Genomic DNA, 21,980 nt, shown 5'->3' with positions numbered 1-21,980 from the left:
TACTCTTACCTGGAAAATCCCGTGGATGGAGGAGCCTAGTAGGCTGCAGTCCATGGAGTCACTAAGAGTCAGACACGACTGAGCAACTTCACTTTCACTTTTCACTTTCATGCATTGGAGAAGGAAATGGCAACCCACTCCAGTGTTCTTGCCTGGAGAATCCCAGGGACGGGGGAGCCTGTTGGGCTGCCATCTATGGGGTTGCACAGAGTCGGACACGACTGAAGTGACTTAGCAGCAAGAGCCTGTAGTCAAGTGGAATATCAAGCAGAAACAAAGGTTTTGGTTACAATAGAGAAAGAGTTAAAGGACAAGAATGGGAAGAGGGGAGTAAAGAATAGTAAGGTCAGGGCAGGGCTTAGGTGCAGGCTTTTGAAAAACTTCTAGTTGGGGTCAGGAATCTTGAGGACCTCGGTCTGCCCCTCTTTTTGTGCAGAGAGGAAGCAGCTGTGCCACGCTGTGGATTCAGCGCTGGCACAGAAGTACACAGATGTCTGGTTGGGGCTGGCGGACTTCAGGGTCAGGGGGAAATGTTCCAACTCATCTCGAGAGACGTGATACCCCTCAGGGACATCTCCTTCCTTAAAGGAGTCAGGGCCAGTTGAATAATAGATCAGCCGAAGTCCAAATCCCGGATCTTGGCGATACCAGTACATTGCATAATGATTCATTTTCTGAGAACACTGTAGAGTGAATTCCTTTTCAGTCTCCAAGATCCTGCGCCTTGGGAACTGTGTGACTGCAGCATCCTTAAGGCCTGTGGGAGATAAAGCAGGGATGACAGAAGGACAGGCTGGGGAGGGGAGCCCAGTGCTACGGTCCTGAGAAGACATTTGGTCGCCGGAGCCTGGGAAGCCAGTGACCGTGGTTCCTCACCTGTGATCAGGACTCACCTACTCTGAGAAGCAAAAGAACAACACAGCAGAGGAGCCTGTTGCACATGGTAGCGTCAAATGAGGAATGCTGTTTGCCCCTGAGGTGAATTTAGTCTCTGAAACCAACATGTTTCATCTGCTTCCTGGCCAGAGACCACACCCTCTTCCCCCACTGCTTTAAAAAGGAGGGAAAAACCTCTTAGACTTGATAGAACGTGATGATTTCATTTATCTGTCACAGACAACTGCATTGTTGCCCATTGTCTGAGTAGCAACAGATCTATTCAAGGTTCCGGGTCTGGTCCCATGCAGATAGAAATCAACACCCCTTGGATTTGTTGTATCCAAGTAAGAAGAAGCATTGACCTGTGAAATGGCTTCCCATTGGGCAGGGTGGTCGCTGAAGAAATTCAGGGTTGAATAAAGGGAAGAGGTTGGAGGGTTTTCTTTGTAGGCACCATTTCCATTCCTTATGCCTCATGTAGATTTTGTTAAAATTCCATTAAATTAGAGGTAGAGGTAAGCTTCCCAGATGGCTCAGTGGTAAAGAATCCTCCTGTCAATGTAAGAGATGCTGGAGACGTGGGTTCGATCCCTGGGTCGGGAAGATCCCCTGGAGAAGGAAATGGCAACCCACTCCAGTATTCTTGCCTGGAAAATCCCATGGACAGAGGAGCTTGTCGGGCTACGGTCCACAGGGCTGCAAAGCGCTCGATATGGCTGAGCAACTGTGCACACAGAGTAGTGAAAATAATCAGTTCAGATCCTTCTTTTATTTCCAGCTCAAAATCACAGAAGGAGACCTGAAGTTGTGAGAAGGGGAACTGAGGTGGGGGAAGGAAAGGACTTCGAGTCGCTGTGTGTAAAGAAACAAGTCTGATGTGAGGAAGGAACCGTTAACCAGAGACAGACAATCTGTGGAAGAAGTCAAAGGAAACGTTTCCTGTTTCTTAGCTAGCAAAGGCTCCCCTGCAGGTGTCTATTAGGCAACTATCAAATTAATATCCCACTTACCTTGAGGGACACAATTTATTCAAGTCTCACTGGGCAGTGTAGTCAGAGGCAGGGGGGAAGTCAGTCCTGACTGACTGGGCCCTTCCCCGGCTTGGGAGACACTGACCCAGGAATCACGTTCTGGCCAGATTGTTGCTCAGGCCACACAGGCCCCTCAGGGCAGACGTGTCCGGGAGATTTGCAGCAGCTTCCATAGTTTGAGGTGAGGTTTAAGCAGGTGGGACTTCTTGGCCTTTGTGACTGCCTTTTTGTGCAGTCTGTGGGGGCCTGTGTCGTGCTGTGTAGTCACCGCTGGCGCAGAAGTAGCTAGACGTCTGTGAGGAGTTGGCGGTCTCTAGCGTCAGGGGAAAGTGCTCTTTGCTTATTCTGGAGACAGTCGACCTAGACGAGCGCTCTCCATTCTCCGAGGTATTAACCCCATATGAATAATGGATCAGCTGCAGTTCCATTCCTGGGTCTTGCTGATACCAGTACATGTTGTCAAGGCCCATAGTTTGAGAACATTCTAGAGTAATCTTCTTTCCCGTCCCTATCACACAGTATCTTGGGGTCTGGTAAATATCAGCATCCGAGAAGCCTGAGAGAAAAAGGCAAAAATTGGTCACGGAGTCCAAGATGGGCCTTAATGCTGAAGCCGGAAGCAAACCTAGCACAGAGAAAGCTGTTCCTGTTTGATTTTAGGGAATTCTGCGTCTGTGACTCACCTGCACCCAACAGGTAAAGGGCCACAGAGCAGAGGAGCCTGACAGCCATGCCGCAGTCAGGGCCAGGAGAGTGCCTCCCAGGTCTGGGGAAGTGGGATGAGCAATTGGTGAAGTCATCAAGACTGTGATGGCAATGTTGCTGCATTTCTGGGCCCCACATCCTGTTGATAGCGTGCTGTCATGTATATCCCTTTACCCATCAGAAGACTAATATTTTTGTTCACTTGTCTCATCCACAACAGGCTAGCTGCTTGGCTTATCTTAAGTCTCTACTCTTTTGATGAAACATTAAATCACACCTGTTTTACAAACTAAGTAGATGAGGACACCAAAGCTCTGAAAGTTTATAATAGGAGGATTTTGTCTAATTAGGGAGGTTAGAAAAGGAAGTGATGTTTGAGATGAGTTTGGAAGGATGAATTGGTCAGAAGTCTACAAAACTGAGAGAGAACATTCAGGCAATAGAGTGGCTCGGTCAAACATGATGCAGGACAGCATGTTGTGAGGATTAATTGAGGCAATACATACGAAGCATTTAAAACAGTGACTGGCCATCACTGAGTTCTCAGAAAATATGCTGTTATTATTGTGTGATAACCACACATTGTTCTCTGTCTCATTTCTCACTACTTGGTGTTCAGATTTCATCCACTTTCTCAACTTAGGCTTCATGATATTAGGTTCATCTTTCTTTTAACTGCATCGTCAATTGCACCAGAGCAGAAAACTGAGATCCACAGTTTTTTCCAGTACAGACTTTGGTAATGTTGGCTAAAAAATTCTGGGTGCTGCTGCAGTAAACAGCTTCCAAACCACTCTCCCCTCTCCTCTCTTTTCTTCATTTCATCTCAAGAAAAAATTTTAGCTTTGACTGTGAGTCACAGAGGTTATTCCCAGGATCTTTTCCCTCTTTGTCTGTTCCCTTTGCCCCAATTCACTAGAAAACGCAGCTGACATTCAATAAAATTCTTGCATAGAGGCTGCTGACCTGGGGTTTTGGATTTTGACTATTATGGATTCGTTATTTGAGGATCAGGGCTTCCCAGGTGGCTTAGTGGTAAAGAATCCTCCCACCAATGCAAGAGACATGGGTTTGATCCCTGGGGTGGGATGATCCCCTGGAGAAGGGAATGGCAAGCCACTTTAGCATTCTTGCCTGGGAAATCCCATGGACAGAGGAGCCTGGCAGACTACAGTCCATGAGATTGCAAGACAGTAAGACAAAACTTAGAGACTAAACAACAACAACAATTTGAGGACCATCTCTTCAGTCTTCACTTATTGTATGTAACACCTATAGGCTCCTGCTCACTCTAGGTCTCTCATACGTCCTCAAGAAATATAACAATTATAACTGACCAAACCCTGACCAAACCTCTTGTTCCATTAAGGGCTCCTTTAAGACAAGAGTTATCATTCAAATCATTAGTGACATTTATCCTTTGCTTTTACTTTGAAGTTGATTTTACTTTAATAGAAAGTCACCAGTAAGAGAAAAATAAATGAAAATTTACTGCCACCTGCCGAAAATAAGGTGGAATTGGTGAACAGATACTTAACGACTTGGGAGGATTCTTTCTGATGAATTTTAAAGAAACAGGAAGGAGAGAGACTTTCGGTTGTTCCAAGTGTGAGAAGGTTTTTGGATAAGTGATGAGTTGGTAAAAGTTCTCAGCAGCGACTGGATGTAAAATCTGTGTCTCACTGTAGAAGTGATTAAAGAAAGAGGGAAGAATGACGGGGTAGAAGTTGGGTTGGGAGTAGATATGAGAGAAGCTCAGGTCCTCAAATGAAGGGATGCTTGAAGGCAGGGATAAAACATCTATCCCTTGTTTCTCAATCCAAGAATAACTCACGAATGACTTACCTTTCCGGTATAGCTAAGGAAGTCTCTGGCTTCCCAGGTGGCTCAGTGGTAAAAAATCTGCCTGCCAATGCAAGAGATGCGAGAGATGTGGGTTTAATTCCTGGGTCTGGAAGATCCCCTAGAGTATAAATGGCAACCCACTCCAGGATTCCTGCCTAAAAAATTCCATGGACAGAGAAGCCTGGCGGGCTACAGTCCATGAGGTCACAGAGTTGGACACAACTGAACAGCTGAGTAGACACCCAGGGAGGTCTCTGCAGCAACTGCTGAGAATTTCTAAATGTCAACACTTGAGGATGCAGGAATCATCAGCCATAATTGTCCCATACGTCTCTATACACTTTTGGTCCAGCTTCTCTCACTTTCCACTCTTCTTTGTCTTCTTATATAATTCTGCTTAAAAGGACTGGTAGGTCAGGGGGTGCGGAGCACTTAAATACACATGTGCCAGAACTCAGAAAACATACTACCTGGAAGAAAATCATGAAGACTACTTGAGACATATTTGAGTCTATTTTCCTTCCCTGCCTCCCTCCCTCCTTTTCTTCTATCTTTTCTTCATTAAGTCAAACATTACACTCAATCTAGGGATACATAATTGGAGGGACATGACTCTGAAACTGAAGAATATAGAGTCTTGAGAAGAGTGAGTATAGAAAGAATGATGGAAGAATGCACTGACTATGGTAGTTTTGAAATAGATAGGAGCTGAGACTTCTTTGTAGGAGTCAGGAGAGCCTCTATGGATAAGCTAACCTCTGAGCTCAGAATGAAAGGATGTTCAGGAGTGAGCCCAGTGGTCAAGAAGTAATCACCCATTTCAGACACAGGAGAGAGTATTGGCAAAGGTGTGTGTGTGTGTGTGTGTGTGTGTGTGAAGTCGCTCAGTCGTGTCTGACTCTTTGCAACCCCATGGACTGCAGCCTACAAGGCTCCTCTGTCCATGGGATTTTCCAGACAAGAGTACTGGAGTGGGGTGCCATTAGCTGTGCAATTCAGCTTGGCCTATTCAGGGAAACACAAAACCTTCAGTAGAACTAGACCATAAGTGCTGGCGTGGATTTGGAAGACTTGGCTATATTTTTAGATAGAGACTCATTTATAGAGGGCTTTGTGCACCAAGTAAAGAATGACAGACCCAATCAGGCTGGTGGGAATGTCCGAGATGGAAGAAAAGCAGATACAGGGAGAGGCTGGTGGGGTGGTGAGAAGGGTGATGTATTTCTCCCCAGTCACAGGTGACAAAGGCCTGCATGAAATAGAAGCAACGGGGGAGGAAAGGAGCAGCTGAATCCGATAAATGTGTGTATCAGAGACTGTGATAGTCTCCTGTCTCCCCCTTCAGGCATGAAGGACATTCTCCCCCATCTGTAGGAGCACTGCTGGCTGAACACCCTCCTTGTGGATTGTCTTGGCTACAGAGGCACCTCTTCCCCTGAGGGCATGCCTTTTCTCAGGGTCACTATCCCAGTGACATGGCTGCCGTGGAAATGAGCTTAAGACATGGGCCCCTCACCTTAACTTTGGATAGTTCTACGGTCACACAACTTCCCAGCCCCCTGGGGATGTAGCTTAGGCCTTTGTTGAGGCTGCAAACCAGCCCCACTTCCCCTTCTTCCTTCCATCCATGTGGCTCATAAGTCACTTTCTAATAACTTTCCTGCACATTAATGCCCCCTGCAATGTCCATTTTCCAGGAAACCAAATCTACGACAATGTGCCATATAGAAGTAATAGATTTATCAAGCAAAGCAATGTGAGGACTAATGGAAAAGAGGAGCTCAGAGGCACTGCTCCAATCACTGACACAGAAATACAATACATGGGCCAGAATGGATGCAGGTAGGGGTGGAAAGGCAACCAATTCAGCAATAAATTACTTGACTTTGAATTGTGGAGCATCCAGCTGGAAGTGGCCAGTAGAAGGTTGGATTTACCAGTTAGGAACTTATGAAAGAAATTGTCATGATCATGGATGGAAAGGTTCAGTGTTAGTCACCCAGTCGTGTCCAACTCTTTGAGACCCCAAGGACTGTAGCCCTTCAGGCTCCTCTGTCCATGGAATTCTCAAGGCAAGAATACTGGAGTGGGTAGCCATTCCTTTCTCTAGGGCATCTTCCTGTCCCAGGGATTGAACCTGGGTCTTCTTCATTGCAGGCAGATTCTTTACCCCTGCACCGCCTGGGAAGCCCATGAGAAGGTTAAGGATGAATATTTATAGTGAGGAAGAAAGAGGGCAAAAGAAAAGTCTAGGAATATCTACCACTAAAAATGTTCAGTAGACAAATGGAACAGTTAGTTTATGAAATAAAGATAAATTATTATTACAGATAAGACTGCTGAAGAAGCGTGCATAGAAAAGCTGGGAACAAAAGTCCACAGAAAACTGACTTCTTTTTTAAAGGGATAGCAGATGAAATAGAAGTCATAAAGGAGAATGAAACAAAGAACTATGACTTTTCCCCCAATTAGAACAGGTAGAAAATAAAAGAAACTGGGCTTTTTGTGTCTGAACTGTTATCAGGTCCTGTGGATTCTTCTGTGGAAATAATTGAGGTTTATGAGTTAAGAAGACAAACCCCTCAAGGAAGGCTTCGACCTGATTCTCAGGCAGACTTTTGCATCATACTTAGCAGCCTTTGATTAAGCACTTTTGTGTCTAGAGTTCACTGGCTCCTAGTAGGGTCCTCCCCACAGGGCAGTCAGGGTTTTTTCCAATGTCCTGAGAGAAAGGGCAGTCTCCAAGCTCCTAGCTTTGGCTCCATGCTGGACAGCAGGCAAGTATTTTGGAATTCAGTAAATTCAGAAAATGAAGCGAGTCTATTTGCTCTTGCAGGTTAAGATTGATCTCAGCAGAGATCCATGTGTCAGGCAGTAGGTGAAAAATAACTTTTATAGATCACATTCTCCAGTGACTAACTTCATCTTCTGAGTCAGATTTAATGGTGATTAAATTTACTTAGAATGAAGTTTTAGAAAATGAGTTAGTCAGTTTGTTCTTGGTATAAAGGCAACCAACTACAGACCTAAAGAGTAGGCTTGGAAGGGATGGGATGAGAAAGGGCTGGCAGGATAAAGGGGCTGTCAGCTTTAACAGAGTGGATGAGGATACAGAAAGGTAGGTGGAGACAGACATCAAAGGACCATTAAAAGCCACAATGTGGAAAAGCTAATAGGAAACGCTTTTATTAAAAATCACCATGGTGTTCCCAAACGTTCAGGCTCATTCTCCCAGGAGGACAGTATTGGGCTGGTCACTACCACTAGGAAAAAAAAAAGAGGTTCAGTAGGTAGGGGAGGTAGGATAAGTCTAGGCTGGGGTTTGGGAGTCACCCCATGGCCTGGGGACACTGGCCTAGGGACAAGGTGGCCCTAAGTTCAGACTGGGGCTCACACAGCATAGAAACAACCTCTAAGGAACCCACATCCCACACCCCACATCGAGGAAGTCTGTGTGCCCTTCCAAGCAAACACAGCGGTCTTTCTGTGTAGAGAGCAGGTGGCCAGGAAGCACTGTGCAAATATTGCTGGCACAGAAGTAAATGGCCGTCTGGCTGGGAGTAGCAGGCTCTAGGTAGAGGGAGAATTTTGCCTTCTCCTTACGAGAGACATTGTATCCATCAGAGACATCTCCTTTGTTAATATCATTGATACCATAGGAGAAGTAGATCAGCCGGAGCCCCCGTCCTGGGTCTTGTCGATACCAGTACATGGACTCATGGTCCTTAGTCTGAGAACATTCCAGTACAGTGCTCTTTCCTGTGTTTGCGATCCTATTTCTTGGGGTCTGGGTAACACCGGTATCCATGGAGCCTGTGAGGAAACAAGAGAGAAACTAGAGCAGAGCCTAGGAAGGGATGCCTTGCCACGATCTCAAGGGAGAAGCTTCAGCCACGACCCAGGAAATTTAAGGCAAGGGTTTCCTGTGTTTCCCAAACTCACCCGTTCCCAGGAGACAGAAGATCACACAGCAGAGGAGCATGGAGCCGATGGTGGGGAGAGGCAGGATGAAGATGGTCTCAGCTTTGAGTGCTGGGGGAACAGGGCATGGAAATAGGAAATTGTAAGGATTCTGTCAGCAGAGTCATTGCCCCTCCCAACTTAGCAAGTCTCAGAGAAAGATGCAGCTACACCCTTTCCCATCACATCCCCCAAGGCCCTAACCTTCTTCACTCCCTTACTTCTTAGGTGGTGCTTTGGCTTATTGTATATCATATCAGCAGATGCTGAAATTTTTACTCCTTCCTCTTCTCTGCCATCTGTCAGAGAGCAAGGTCTCTGCTTCTCAGACCTTATCTATTTCAGTCATTCAAGGAACCATCACCCTCCCAGTTGGCTAGGCAACAGAGAACATTCAGAATCCTCTCAAACAAAAGGGGTCTAGTCTCACTGGAAGTTTGCGTAACTTTTCTATTTTTCTGCATTTATTTTTTTCTAACTCAGGTCTAGATAAGTTTTCCAACTTGAATATATGCACTGTGAAGTTTGAGAATTTTTTTAAAAGAAGGGCAACGTGATAACTTTGTTTCAAATTGCCACAGTTCTTTAAATGGCTGATGCTTTTCTGGTCAATGTTTTCAAGGTGCGTATCTTTACTGCAAGTATTGGCGCATGGCAGGGAGATAGTCACTTAATATGGGCATAGATTTCAAAGAAATATTAACATCTTCACTCATATTTTGAATAACTGTAAATGGTTCCTTCAAGAGAGAGAATTTCAGCATAACATAAATTGTTCCTGATTTTAGGAGGCAAGTGCTCAGGATTTCAAGACAACATACTACAAATAATGCCATAGTTCAGCTATGACAATCTGAAGCCCTTTGTGACATAATAAACAAATGGTGTTTGCTGTTTGAGCTTGTCCTGGTTCCACCCAATCTGTGGATATATCATGGCATCCCATCACAGTCAATCCCACTTCATCTCACATTGGGCAAGCCTTCTTTCTAATGTTTTTTCTTTTGGTTATGAAAATTTCTAAAATATGCCAAGTAGATGTAATCATATAATGAACTTCCATGTCCCCACATTTGATGTTTTTCAGTTGCTCAGTCATGCCTCATTCTTTACGACCCCATGGACTGCAGCATGCCAGGCTTCCCTGTCCTTCACTATCTCCTGGAGTTTGCTCGAACTCATGTCCTTTGAGTCGGTGATACCATCCAACCATCTCATCCTCTGCTGTCCCCTTCTCCTCCTGCCTTCAATCTTTCCCAGCATCAGGGTCTTTTCCAATGAGTCAGGGCATCACATCAGGTGGCCAAAGTATTAGAGCTTCAGCTTCAGCATCAGTCCTCCCAGTGAATATTCAGGGTTGATTTCCTTTAGGATTGATTGGTTTGATCTCCTTGCAGTCCAAGGGACTCTCAAGAGTCTTCTCCAATACCACAGTTCAAAAGCATCAACTCTTTAGTGCTCAACTTTCCTTATAGTCCAACTCTCACACCCACACATGACTACTGGAAAAGCCATAGCTTTGACTCTACAGACCTTTGTTGGCAAAGTAATGTCTCTGCTTTTTAATACGCTGTCTAGGTTTATCATAACTTTTCTTCCAAGGAGCAAGCATCTTTTAATTTCATCCTCACATTATCTGGCTTCAATAATTACCAACTCATGGGGACTTTCTTGTGGTCCAGCGGTTGAGTCTGCCTTGCAAATGCATAGATCAAGGATTCAAACCCTGGTCTGGGAACTAAGATCCCACATGCTGTGGAGCAACTAAACCCATGCACCACAGCTAGAGAGTCCTTATGCCAATAAAGATCCTAAGACTTGATGCAGCCAAATAGAAAGACTGGGGGGGGAAAGTTTTTAAATTAGCATAAAAATAATAATAATTACCAACTCATGGCCTCTCTCATTTATTCCCAATTTCCTTCTCTCTCTCTTTTGTTATTTTGCACAGTTCCTGATTTATTTAGGAGCACCCAACCACATTTCCCAGCTGGTGCACCATTCCATGTGACACATCCCAGTGTTATCTTCCTTCTCTCTCTTTCTGGTAGAGAGTTCTCCATTAATCATGCCAACAGAAAAGTGGATTCATTACAGTAAATTGCTTATCCTGGTGTTCAATTAACACAAACAGGGTAATTGTAATAAAGATGATCACTTCTGGTTTGTCCTTAATGGGAAAAATATAATTGCCCTAATTTGCAATTCTTAAGCTTAATGTTTTGCTGCCCCCTGCTGTAGGCAGTGATTTGACCAGAATGGAGATTTAGGAGGTGAATATAACCTGCTATCAGACTTCCTAGGTGGCACTAGTGGTAAAGAATCTGCTGATTGAAGAGATAAGAGATGAGGGTTCGATCCCTGGGTCGGGAAGATCCCCTGGAGGAGAGCATGATAATCAGCATTTTTGCCTAGAGCGTCCCATAGACAGAGGAACCTGGAAGGCTACAGTCCGTAGGGTTGCAAAGAGTTGGACATGACTGAAGCAACTTAGCAACAAAAGCAAAAATAAACTATTATTGGGAGTCACATCAGTTGAGAGAACAGGGGACTCGGGTCCAACAGAGTCCTACAGGAGAAGTTTGGAGTTACACATGACAGAGGTGAGGCAGAATCTATGTCTGAGGAGGAGTGAGTTACTATGATCAGAAGAATGAATGGAAGAGACATACATTGGATGGGAAAGGAACTGAAAAAGACACTCTTATTTCTGGGCAACCAAGAGGATCCTTGGTGGCACAGACCAATATTTCCCCTACTCCGGGTGGTTTGTATGACTCTCAAATCTTATCTGTAACCCACTTTTCCTCTGACTTATCTGCAGAGCTCTCAGAGCATGGACCTCTCATTCTCACCCATGTACCATGCTCTTTGCCGGCTGTGTGCTGTGTGTCCATAAATGTGATCCTATGGATGCTGAAAATGGTCTTCACTTGTAATTACTCAACTGTATAATAAACATCCTCTAGCAAAAAGGATGCCAAAGGAGAAAGGGTTTTTTTTCACTACTGGTTTCTGCTTTCTGTCATAAGATATTTTTGCCTACCTTCAACTCACAAAGGTATTTTTCTAAGCTTTCTTCTAGAAGATTTGTAGTTTTAGCCTTCACACTTAGGCCTCTGATCCATCTGAAATTTATTTTTGTTTATGGTATGCTGCTGCTAAGTCACATCAGTTGTGTCTGACTGTGCAATCCCATAGATGGCAGCCCACCAGGCTCCCCCATCCCTGGGATTCTCCAAGCAAGAACACTGGAGTGGGTTGCCATTTCCTTCTCCAGTGCATGAAAGTGAAAGTGAAGTCACTCAGTCGTGTCCAACTCTTCACGACCCCATGGACTGTAGCCTACCAGGTTCCTCCGTCCATGGGATTTCCCAGGCAAGAGTACTGGAGTGGGTTGCCATTGTCTTCTCCTGTTTATGGTATGAGGTATCAGTAAAGTTCATTTCTTTCCATGTGCTCATCCATTTCAGTTCAGTTCAGTTGCTCAGTTGTGTCTGACTCTTTGTGACCCCATGAACTATAGCACGCCAGGCTTCCCTGTCCATCACCAGCTCCCAGAGCCTGCTCAAACTCATGTCCATCAAGTGATCCCATCCAACCATCTCATCCTCTGTCGTCCCCTTCTCCTCCTGCCTTCAATCTTTCCCAACATCAGGGTCTTTTCCAATAAGTCAGTTCTTCTCATCAGGTGGCCAAAGTATTGGAGTTTCAGCATCAGAATCAGTCCTTCCAATGAATATTCAGGACTGATTTCCTTTAGGATGGACTGGTTGGATCTCTTTGCAGTCCAAGGGACTCTCAAGAGTCTTCTCCAACACCATGGTTCAAAAGCATCAAATCTTTGGTGGTCAGCTTTCCTTATAGTCCAACTCTCACTTCCACACATGACTACTGGAAAAACCATAGCTTTGACTAGATGGACCTTTATCAGCAAAGTAGTGTCTCTGCTATTTAATATGCTGCCTAGGTTGGTCATTCCAAGAAGTAAGCATCTTTTAATTTCGTGGCTGCAGTCACCATCTGCTCTGATTTTGGAGCCCAAGGAAATAAAGTTTGTCACTATTTCCATTGTTTCCCCATCTATTTGCCTTGAAGTGATGGGACCAGATGCTATGATCTTCATTTTCTGAATGTTGAGTTTTAAGCCAGCTTTTTCACTCTCCTCGTTTACTTTCATCAAGAGGCTCTTCAGTTCTTCTTCACTTTCTGCATAAGGGTGGTGTCATCTGCATATCTGAGGTTATTGATATTTCTCCAGGCAATCTTGATTCCAACTTGTGCTTTATCCAACCCGGCATTTAGGCTCATCCATTTACCTCAACATTATTTGTTGAGTAAATTGCTACCTTAATGCAGTGAAATTTTCAATCCGTAAACAAGGGTTATCTTTCCATTTTTAAATTTTCTTTAGTTTCCATTTGTGATGGAACATCATTTGCTAAATTTATTTCTGTTGTTGATACTATCATATACGGAATTGTTTCCTGAAGTTTGTTTTTCACTTGTTTGCAACTAGTGTAAAGACACTTGATTTTTTTATATTGATTTTGTATCTTGTGATCTTTTAAAATTCACTAATTCTTTCTATCTGTGGCTCATCGATTCTTATATAAACAATCAGTGAAAGTGAAAGTATGAAAGTGTTGGTTGCTCAGTCGTCCACCTCTTTGCAACCTTGCAGACTGACTGTAGCCTGCCAGGCTCCTTTGTCCATGAAATTTTCCAGGCAAGAATACTGGAGTGGGTTGCCATTCCCTTCTCCAGGGGATCTTCCCAACCCTGGATTGAACCCAGGTCTCCTGCATTGCAGGCAGATTCTTTATCATCTGAGCCATAAGTAACGCTCTATAAACAATCATGTAATCTGAAAATAGTGACAATTTCACATCTTCCTTTACAATATTTAGGATTTCTTTTTCATTTTTGTTTGGCCCTATGACACCGGTTAAGACCTCCAGTATAATGTTGAAGAAAAGTAAGCAAGCTTATCAGGTCCTACAGTGATTTATGGAGGTAGGGCAATTAAGTAACAATTATCTATTTTGACCTGAAGTCAAATTCCCAAGTTATCTTTATAATTGTAGAATCTTTATACTGCTTATTGCATTTTTTTTAAGGTTCTGGATTCTTGCTGTCAAACTGACATCATCATATGAAAGTGAAAGTGTTAGTCGCTCAGTCGTGTCCGACTCTTTGTGACCCCATGTACTGTAGCCCACCAGGCTCCTCTGTCCATGAATTCTCCAGGCAAGAATACTATGCCCTTCTCCAGGGGATCTTCCTGACTCAGGATTGAACCTGGATTTCTGGGACTGTAGGCAGATTCTTCACCATGTGAGCCACAAGTAACCCTCTGGCTAGGCTCTTGATGAAACTGGATAACATAATTCATTTTTTAAGTGTTTCAAAGCATTTTTTCATAAATTTTTTTTTCCAGATTTACATGAATTTTTTTCTATGTATAGTTTCTCATTTCCTATTAGATTGTTCATTTTTTTTCTTTTCTTAAATCTTTACCTTCACCTTCATGGTAAACACTGATGGTTTCTGAATATCACTTAAAATTTGTTTCCCTAAATTTATTTCTCAGAAATTTGCTTTAAGTTATACAAAGGAAAAGTGCACTTCAAACAGCATATAACACTCATGTTTTTCATTTAAACATCCATAATGCGCCCTAAGTCCGCATGTTCTGTGAAGTGTATTTTTCAGGGCTCCTTTCAGCCCTCTCCTTTTCCAGAGACTGAAACTCCATGGAATTCAACCAAATTTCTCAGTCGTGTTAAGCCTCAGTGAAAGAGGGTTGTTCTGGAAGCACTGGTGGAATTAAAATGGATCAGCTGGCATATCAAGAGTGATGAAATTGGTGATTTCATGGACGGGATCTGACTCTAAAATAGATAATATTAGGACAGATAAGAAAGATGTGTGTATTTCTGCTGCCCCTTGGAATAGAATTTAGTTAGAATTAGAAAAATGGAGGGAGAGAAATTAGTCTGAATCAAGTGTACACCAGGGAGCACAAAGCATAGCTGAACAGACTGAAGCATTTTTTCTGAATTTGCAAATGAATGGGTAATTATTGACGAGTGATGGGCAGTTTCAGATGCAGCAATGGTTGGACGCTTTTCTATGCCACACAACGACAAGAGTGAAGATGGAGGAGACCACAGTCTAGACATGCAGGGGACCTGAGAATGGGGGAAGACAAGCTGGGAGCAGGTAACAGAGCTCACCTGCTCAAGAAGAGAGACCACCTCTTCCCCACACTCAGTGGTTCCTTGAAGCCTGGGATGGGGATGAAGCCACACAGGGAGGCGGTATTTCAATGTTTAAAGGAGAAAAGGAACTCGAATATAGCATATCTCAGCACTGTCTGTTGGAGAAGGCAATGGCAAGCCACTCCAGTACTCTTGCCTAGAAAATCCCATGGATGGAGGAGCCTGGTAGGCTGCAGTCCGTGGAGTCCCTACCAGTCCGACGCGACTGAGCGACTTCACTTTCACTTTTCACTTTCACGCAATGGAGAAGGAAATGGCAACCCACTCCAGTGTTCTTGCCTGGAGAATCCCAGGGATGGCAGAGCCTGATGGGCTGCTGTCTACGGGGTCACACAGAGTCGGACACGACTGAAGCGACTTAGCAGCAGCAGCACTGTCTGTCTGTCGCTCCTTTGTTTCTGCTAAGCGCCCGTTAGCCTTGTATTCAATTACGTTGTGCTTAATCTAGCTCCAGTTGACTTCTGTTACTTCCTTCCAATGTAATAAATCACCCGTTTCCTGACCTGGGCCCATGGTGAGCTTGTGCATGAAGAGGAAGTAACACTTGAGTGCCGTGGATTGACTGCTGGCACAAAAATACACCACGGGGTCTCCTGGCTCAGAAGACTGGATTTCCAGGCTTCAAGGTGAGTGTGGGGGACATGCAGCTGAGAATTGCTTCTTGGACCAACTTGATTTGATCAAGGACTTGTTCATTCTGAAAAGAAATAAAAAACTCCAGCTCTTTTTTCTAGATCCATTGATACCGATTAGAAAAATATATGTCCTTTGTGGGGAATACGCTCCATCCTTGCTTTCTGTCCTTTGCTTTGACCAAGTGTCGTGGAGTCTGGATAACTCTGACATCAATAGAACCTGTAGAGAAACTATAGACAAAATCCAAGAGGGACCCTGACAAGGAAAACACTTGGTTGAGGGAGTTGGCAAGCCCAGAGCAGGATTTTTTGTCTGTGCTCAGGACTCACCTGATCCCAGGAGACAAAGAGCTACACAGCAGAGAAGCTGTGGCCCATGGTCGCACCAAAGAAGCACAAGGGTGAGGTTTTAAAATCTCCATCAGCAACCTTCTAGTGATGAGATCACTTTGTAGACTCATAATCGTCATGTTACTAGGCAGAACATTTCGTGGTATCAGAAGAAAAGCTTTTATCCTAGTTCAGAAAATGTAACTAGTTTATATTTCATTCAATTAGTTTTCATTTGTTAAAATGTTTATTTTAAGCTATTTTAGATTTATTTTTACTGACAGAAATAATACTAGTCATGGTGCAAGGGATTTGGTGCTCTGTGGCATATGGTATTTTCCCGGACCAGGGATGAAACCTGTGTCCCCTGCATTGGCAGGCAGATTATTAACCACTGGACCACCAGGGAAGCCCCTCACATTCTAGCTTAATTCCCTCTTTTTTTTCCCTCAAACATTCCATGCCTTGATCAATCCCCATACAGTTCATTCCTGTCTTCTTTTATCTCCTAAAGGAACTAGAATACCACAATATATATTTCCAAGTATTTTATCCCTACCTAAATCTGTATTTTGGGTGGACTTTTCTGGTGCCATAGTTTAATCCTTTATAGGCTGAATTCTACAGAACCTATATCTCTAACCCAGCTCTATTGACGTCTGTATATACAACTGCCTATTTCCAATTTTTATCTCATTGTCCAATAAACAATTCAAACTCTACTATCTCAAGTGGGGATTGCTACTGAAAACATGGTCCCATTTTATCTGACGTTGCAGCTTTGTAAGGAACCAAAGTCATACAAAGACCACTGAAAAACTGTATTGATCGCCTGTCTGCTAATGACAGCTGAATATTTTTCTTGTTTCAGTTTCCTCTTTTGAGCAACAACCTATCATACACGTCTACACTTACATCCATGAAACCAGAAACTCGTCTTGTTAAGAAACTCCATCCCATCAATCTCTCAAAATTATTCTACTGGATAAAATTTTTATCGGTTGATTAAGTTCTTTCTCTTCTGTAATTTTTTCAAAGTATGACTCATTAATATGAATGTTCTATTCACAATCACATCCATCTCATGAAGCTCAAATGCTCTTAGCTTTCTCTAATCCAACCAGACAGAACTGGCACGTCTTCCTCAGAGCTCCCAAAGGACTTCTGATTATAGCATTGCTATTATATTGTATTATTATATACTATATGATTTTATAGATTATTATATTCAAATCCATCATAATTATTTCCTTACTAGGCTGTCAGCTCCTTAGAGAAAAGATCTGTCTTCTACCCAGTTTTGTACCCTTTGTATTTGGAAAAATAGTGGGACATAGGAAAATGTCAAGAAAAACTATTGATAAGCGTACAGGGAGTGATGAAAAGACAAAGGAACAAAGTGTATCCTCTGGGTCTATTCTGATGAGTTCCTGATTAGGAATGCAGAGCGTGAAGGGAAAGGGTACCTTACAAGTTTTTAGAGGGAGGCTGTATCGGGGGCTGTAGGGCTGGAATGGGGTTTGTGCACAGGTGAGAGGTGGCCGTGCTCCACTGTGGTGCCCCCAGAGCAGAGGTACACGGCTGTTTGGTTGGTGTGAGCTGACTTCACAGTGAGAGGAAACAGCTCCTGCTTCTCTCGAGAGACACTGTAGCCTTCAGATAAGTCTCCTCTCTGAATATCCTTTACAACCGTAGAGTAATAAATCAGCTTCAGACCCTGCCCTGGGTCCTGCCGGTACCAGTACATGGCACTGTAGCCCAGGTTCTGTTTACACTCCAGGGTCACATCCTGGCCAGCCTCAGCGAGCAGAAATCTTATCTGGTAGATTTCAGCATCCATGGGTCCTGTAGGATAAAGATACAAAGGCTGGTGATGACACCTAGAAGGGAGCCAGACACCACTGTGAGATGAGGGTGCCGAGTGGGCGGGGGTCTGCACATCCAGGACCAGACTTTGCTGACTGGGTGTTGGGCTCACCTGCTCCCAGGAGACAAAGGGCCAGGTAGAGGGCCCAGCTACCCATGGCAAGGACTGCGTCTTTGTACAACCCCAGACGAAGTGTGAGGGAGGCCAAGGGCAGAGGCTGGAACCCAGAGCTCCCCCTGGTTCCACATGCAGAATTTGTCACTGCGGTCAAGTGACTATCGCAGCTGAGCTTGCACATGGAGACACTGAGAACGATCAAGACACTTGCATTTTCCCTTCCGCCTAACAGAGCTCTTTATATCCCTTCTAAACGGACAAGTGCCAAGTGGTGAGGAGACTGAATCTCCCATTTCCTGGTCAGAGTCACAAACAGACTGTGCCTGTGCATTCACCGTGATGAAAACTAGGAAAGGGAAATGCCTACCATGTTCAGAGTCTATGGCCTCTCTGTCAACTGCTTGATTTCCCACTAACACTGTTAGTGGGGGAACTTCAAACACAAGAGAGGTTCAGAGGTTCTGCAAAACATAAAGCCAGTTCTCTCTGTCCTCTGTATTTATTACAAATAATTGATACAGTTACTTCAGCCGAAGCTGAAGCTCAGATACTTAGGCCAGCTGATGCAAAGAACTTACTCATTAGAAAAGACCTTAATGTTGGGAAAGACTGAAGGCAGGAGGAGAAGGGGACGACAGAGGATGAAATGGTTGGATGGCATCACTGACTCGATGGATTTTGAGCAAGCTCCGGGAGTTAGCAATGGACAGGGAAGCCTAGTGTGCTGCAGTCCATGGGGTCGCAAAGAGACAGACACGACTGAGTGACTCAACAACAAATTGATACAGTAGAGGTGAAGCAAAGGTGAGTCGGGTAATTTTAGCAAAAACCAAAGGGCCCTAAACCTACTCCCACCCCCATGTCGGTGGATTAGAGCGAGTTTGGGAGAAAACCTGGGCTTGAATTCTGGCCCTGCCAACTAGCAGCTATGTCAGTGGGCAAGTCTCTTATCCTCCCCTTGATTTTCTCACCTGTAAAATGGATATAATGAGCATCTTCTTGTAAAGTTGTTCTAAATATTATAGAAAGAATCTAGAACAGTTCTTAACACAGAATAAGCACCATATTTGTGTTTGCCGTTATTATTTTCTGGACTTTTTATTTCATTAAGAGGACTTAGGAAGCTAATACTACATCCAGGAAATTCAGATATTTACTGACATGGGATTGTGCAAGCTCACAAACATATCATTTTCCAGCACTGAGCTGAAATTTATGCAATAAGTTTACATTCATTGCATAAAATCATTTATTCTAGAGTCTTAGATAAATGATAATGTAGTCATAGATTATTTCTTACCAAATGTTGTTATTTTGGTAGATAAATGTTTGTTTTATTTTTATATCTGGGGGTCATCTGTGATAAAAGACAATTTTATGATGAAACTTGGTTGGAATCTGGTGGTTCAGACACTGTCGCTACCCCTTTCTGGAAGAAAGGTACATGTGTGTGTGTGTGTGTGTGTATGTGAGAGACAGAGATACAAAGGGAGAGGAAATGACGTATGATTTAGAATGCGAGTGATGAGAAAGTGCAGCCCTGGGGTAGAACTCTGAGAAAGAATGCTGGCTGAGAGCTCACTTGCAAACATCGGGTCCAGGCTTGAGGTTGAAAAGCTCATCTGTAAAGTTGAGAATCTCATTCTTCACACAGGAACACTTTTGGTGCTTTGTTAAATACTAGGCATTGCTTCTGAGAATAATGTTTTAAACTCATCAAGTAGGATATACAGTATTACAAAAGATACCAATTATTCTGAAATGCAGAATAAATGCAAATGTTGTCAAGATATCTTCAAGGAAATTTATGATATATATACATCTTCAAAATTCATTTCATAAAACATATCCTGGGGGACTTTCTTGGTGGTCCAGTGGTTAAGAATCTGCCTTCCAATGCAGGGGACATGGGTTTGATCCCTAGTCTGGGAACTAAGGTCCCACCTGCCATGGGGCAACCAAGCCTGTGTGCCACAACTAGAGAAAACCGTGAGCCCAACAAACAATCGCCCATGCTGAAAGTAGACACAATGCAGCCAAATAAATAAGTAAATGTTGAAAATATACATATATATATTCTGAAATATATCTGAAAACTGGCAAGATTTCCAAGCAGGGAGTGATGAGAGTAATGATATTTACTCTATGTAACAGGACATGAAAATATCTGAAAATTTCATATCAACTGTAATACACATCAAGTGTTATAATACACAAACTGCTGCTGATGCTAAGTCACTTCAGTCATGTCTGACTCTGTGCGACCCATAGACGGCAGCCCAACAGGCTCCCCCGTCCCTGGGATTCTCCAGGCAAGAACACTGGAGTGGGTTGCCATTTCCTTCTCCAATGCATGAAAGTGAAAAGTGAAAGTGAAGTCATTCAGTTGTGTCCAACCCTCAGCGACCCCATGGACTGCAGCCTACCAGGCTCCTCCGCCCATGGGATTTTCCAGGCAAGAGTACTGGAGTGGGGTGCCATTGCCTTCTCTGATACACAAAAAATTTATGCAAATACCCTGCGATTTCCATTATTGACTTTGTCACAGGTTCTACTAACACTGCTCTGATTTATTCATTACATCTATCGTGAACTAAAAGCCATATTTTAGTTAGACGTTAGTAAAAATAAAGACTCATTTTCCCACTCAGATTCATGGATTTCTGAATTCTACCCTTGTACCCCTTGGAGGTCCATGGGTCCCAGGTTAAAAATTTGTGCTTTAGAAGAGAACATTCTTTGTGGTAAAATACAAGGACAAGAAGTATTAGGAAGTTCATGTATCCTGAGAAATATTTTATCTACAGTGCAAGTTCAGATTTGTTAAAGCGGTTTGATTAAAAAAATAAAACACTTTTAGACTGATTGACAGACCTAAGCTATGACAAGAACAGGACTTACTAGATTATGTTCTAGTCCTGGAAATATGATTCTTACAGACATGAGGTGATACCTCGTCTCAGGTGTGGCTCCTGGTGAACACGAATCTTCACTTCTGGAGAAGGTGTTTTTGTAAGACTAAAATGAAATGGGCTAATGTGAAGTCTTGGCAGAAACTATTTTAATCAATAAACTCCTTCTGAGTATTAAAAGGTACATTTATAATACATTAAAAAATAAATTTAGGAAAAACAGGAAAAAATCAACAAAATATGTAAGGTGTGTTGGATAAAAAATACTGAGCAATGCTGAGAGAATTTAAAGACCTCAATAAAGCAGCATGTGGGGACATTTGGAAAGGGGGAAATATTCTGTATCTTGAGTATCATGCTTGTTATTGTTGTTTAATCTCTAAGTCGTGTCCAACTAAGAGTGTCCAACTCTTTGGTAATCCCATGGACTGTAGCATGCCAGGCTCCTCTGTCCATGGGATTTCCCAGGTAGAGTGGGTTGCCACTTCCTCCTCTAGGAGGTCTTCCTCACCCAGGGATCAAACCCTTGTCTTCTACTTTGGCAGGCGGATTCTTTACTATTGAGTCATTAGGGAAGCCCATCCGGTAGGTCTCCCGTGTGTGTGTGTGTGTGTGTGTGTTTGTAGCTTAGTCGTGTCCAACTCTTTGCAACCCCGTACACTGTAGCCCGCTAGGCTCCTCTGTCCATGGGATTCTCCAGGCAAGAATACTGGAGTGGGTTTCCATTTCCTTCTCTAGCAGATGTTCCCCACCCAAGAATCGAACCCAGGTCTCCCCCATTGCATGCAGATTCTTTACTGTTTGAGCCACCAGGGAAGCCCTATCATGTAAGTTACATGGGTCTGAAAATTTATCAAAACATGTTAAAATATATACTTGAAATGGGTATATTTTATTGTGACTATGTTATCTCAAAGTGCTTTTAAAACTTATCTGATTATAGTATTCAGGAGGTAGGGAGTTGTTGAGTTTCTTGCTCAGTTTCTCTGGCAGGAACAGCTGAGAAAAGCAGTGATGAACCCTGAGGAGTCTCTGGATCAATGAATGTGCAGAGCCAGGAGATCAGGGTACCCCTGCTGATTATCCTTATCCCTGCAGGCACTGTTTTGCAAGATGAAAAGCACAGAACTGCATATTTTAATAAAGATTTTTAGGAACCCAGCAAGGTCACATCCTGTGTCTCCTTTGCCAGATACCCTGCAACCTGGGGAATCTGAGACCCCTTACAGCTTCCTGCCCCACCCTTGGATTTGTGTTCCCACCAGCTGTTTTCCACCTCCCCTTCTGCTTATCCTGTGTGGCCATTTACGGATTTTTCCATCTGGTGTATGCTCTTTCAAGGTGGGTTTCTGTTAGTTCCTACCCTCCTACGACACCACTGATTTCCTGAGCTGGGTGCACGGTGAGTTTGTGCT

The 21,980-nt window shown here is 43.5% G+C and overlaps 4 gene segments (V, D, J or C); all 4 read right to left on the bottom strand.

The window, feature by feature from the left end:
* Positions 1-214: 214 nt before the first annotated feature.
* Positions 215-1,051, bottom strand: LOC104999413. The segment is given in 2 exon segments: positions 215-757; positions 894-1,051. Coding segments are annotated over 2 exon segments (423 nt in total).
* A 730-nt stretch (positions 1,052-1,781) lies between these two features.
* On the bottom strand, positions 1,782-3,256 carry LOC104999412. The segment is given in 2 exon segments: positions 1,782-2,466; positions 2,594-3,256. Coding segments are annotated over 2 exon segments (528 nt in total).
* A 4,616-nt stretch (positions 3,257-7,872) lies between these two features.
* On the bottom strand, positions 7,873-8,711 carry LOC104999495. The segment is given in 3 exon segments: positions 7,873-8,273; positions 8,403-8,492; positions 8,642-8,711. Coding segments are annotated over 3 exon segments (525 nt in total).
* An 8,435-nt stretch (positions 8,712-17,146) lies between these two features.
* Positions 17,147-17,797, bottom strand: LOC104999494. The segment is given in 2 exon segments: positions 17,147-17,514; positions 17,648-17,797. Coding segments are annotated over 2 exon segments (414 nt in total).
* Positions 17,798-21,980: the final 4,183 nt, after the last annotated feature.

Source organism: Bison bison, unplaced genomic scaffold, assembly GCF_000754665.1.
Source record: "Bison bison bison isolate TAMUID 2011002044 unplaced genomic scaffold, Bison_UMD1.0 scf7180017864352, whole genome shotgun sequence".
NCBI classification, from domain to species: domain Eukaryota; kingdom Metazoa; phylum Chordata; class Mammalia; order Artiodactyla; family Bovidae; genus Bison; species Bison bison.
Note: the sequence above shows the minus strand (reverse complement) of the source record. Positions and strands in the feature narration are given on the sequence as shown.